The sequence below is a fragment of the Morus notabilis genome, unplaced genomic scaffold, assembly GCF_000414095.1.
Source record: "Morus notabilis unplaced genomic scaffold, ASM41409v2 C11352218, whole genome shotgun sequence".
Lineage (NCBI taxonomy): Eukaryota > Viridiplantae > Streptophyta > Magnoliopsida > Rosales > Moraceae > Morus > Morus notabilis.
The window spans coordinates 1-966 of NW_010385913.1; the positions used below are offsets into that span (position 1 = coordinate 1).

Genomic DNA, 966 nt, shown 5'->3' on the forward strand with positions numbered 1-966 from the left:
AAAAAAAAAAACCCCTTTAATATTCACAATCCAATCACAAAATTCCTCTATTCTTTTTTTTTTTCCTGGGTTTTAAAGTTTTTTTTCGCCATTATCTATATATTTCCTTTTCCTCCAGTTTCTTCCCTTTTTCCCTTTTCCTGCTTCAGAGACTCTGTTTCAGGTTCTTCAGGGTTTCTCAATCCCCAATCATTGCCAGTAATAGCACCGAGGGACCTGATCATAGTGTTGTTGTTGTTGATGATGATGATGATGATGTTGAGGTAAAATCATACCGGAGTTTGCCTGAAGACTGCAAGGATTGAATCTGACTTTTCCGGCGAGTCCGACCCGCGACGGGCCTCGGGAAACGAAGTAGTTACGAACCGAATTAATCGCCGGGAACGTCGGCGGATGCTTCGAAGGAGGAGAGAAATCGACGCTCTGAGCAACCGACGGAGGTGGCGACACCGTTTTGACGGATTTCCTCGGTAAGAGCACGGCTCTGATCTTCGACAAAGAAGCGCGATCGTATTCCTCGATTAGATTCGCCAAGTCCTCGTCGGAGGTGATCGAGATCAGCGTCTCCAGGTCTCCGTTCGGCAGCTGGCACTTCAGAGTCGCGGAGAATCCGCAGAACTCGCCGAGCTTCACCATTAGCTCTGCGTAAACATAAGAAAAACGAAAAGAAGTAAGAAAAACTCATCGATTCTCGATTTTCTTGAAATCGGACCTAAATCGAGGTCGAGGTTCGGGCGTACCAGCGAAGGAGACGGAGCGATCGACGGTGAGAACGCGGTTGACGCCGCCGACGTAGCGGAGCTTTCCGTCGGGACGGCGGGGGAGGATCTTGCCGTTGTAGCTACAGAGGAACTTTAGGGCTTCGGACGCCTTATTGTTGTTCTTGTCCATGACTCCTTTTCTCTTTCACTGTACTGGTTTCGGTTTCAGTTAGAAAAAAGTGGATTCTGGAGAGAGAAAAAGAGG

The 966-nt window shown here is 47.9% G+C and overlaps 1 protein-coding gene across 1 annotated transcript; it reads right to left on the minus strand.

Moving 5' to 3' along the window:
• Positions 1-6: 6 nt before the first annotated feature.
• Positions 7-960, minus strand: LOC112094981. The gene is made up of 2 exons (XM_024176674.1): positions 741-960; positions 7-641 (listed from the first exon to the last, which is right to left on the minus strand). Exons 1-2 carry the CDS (start codon positions 889-891, stop codon positions 190-192), a joined length of 603 nt encoding a protein of 200 aa, XP_024032442.1. The 5' UTR covers positions 892-960; the 3' UTR covers positions 7-189.
• Between the last annotated feature and the right edge of the window lie 6 nt (positions 961-966).

Excerpts from the sequence above, each read along its gene's own strand:
- LOC112094981 (XM_024176674.1), bottom strand. The coding sequence starts at position 891 with ATGGACAAGAACAACAATAAGGCGTCCGAAGCCCTAAAGTTCCTCTGT. Across the intron at positions 642-740 it reads TCGCTCCGTCTCCTTCGCTG|AGCTAATGGTGAAGCTCGGC; the intron begins GTACGCCCGAAC and ends ATGTTTACGCAG.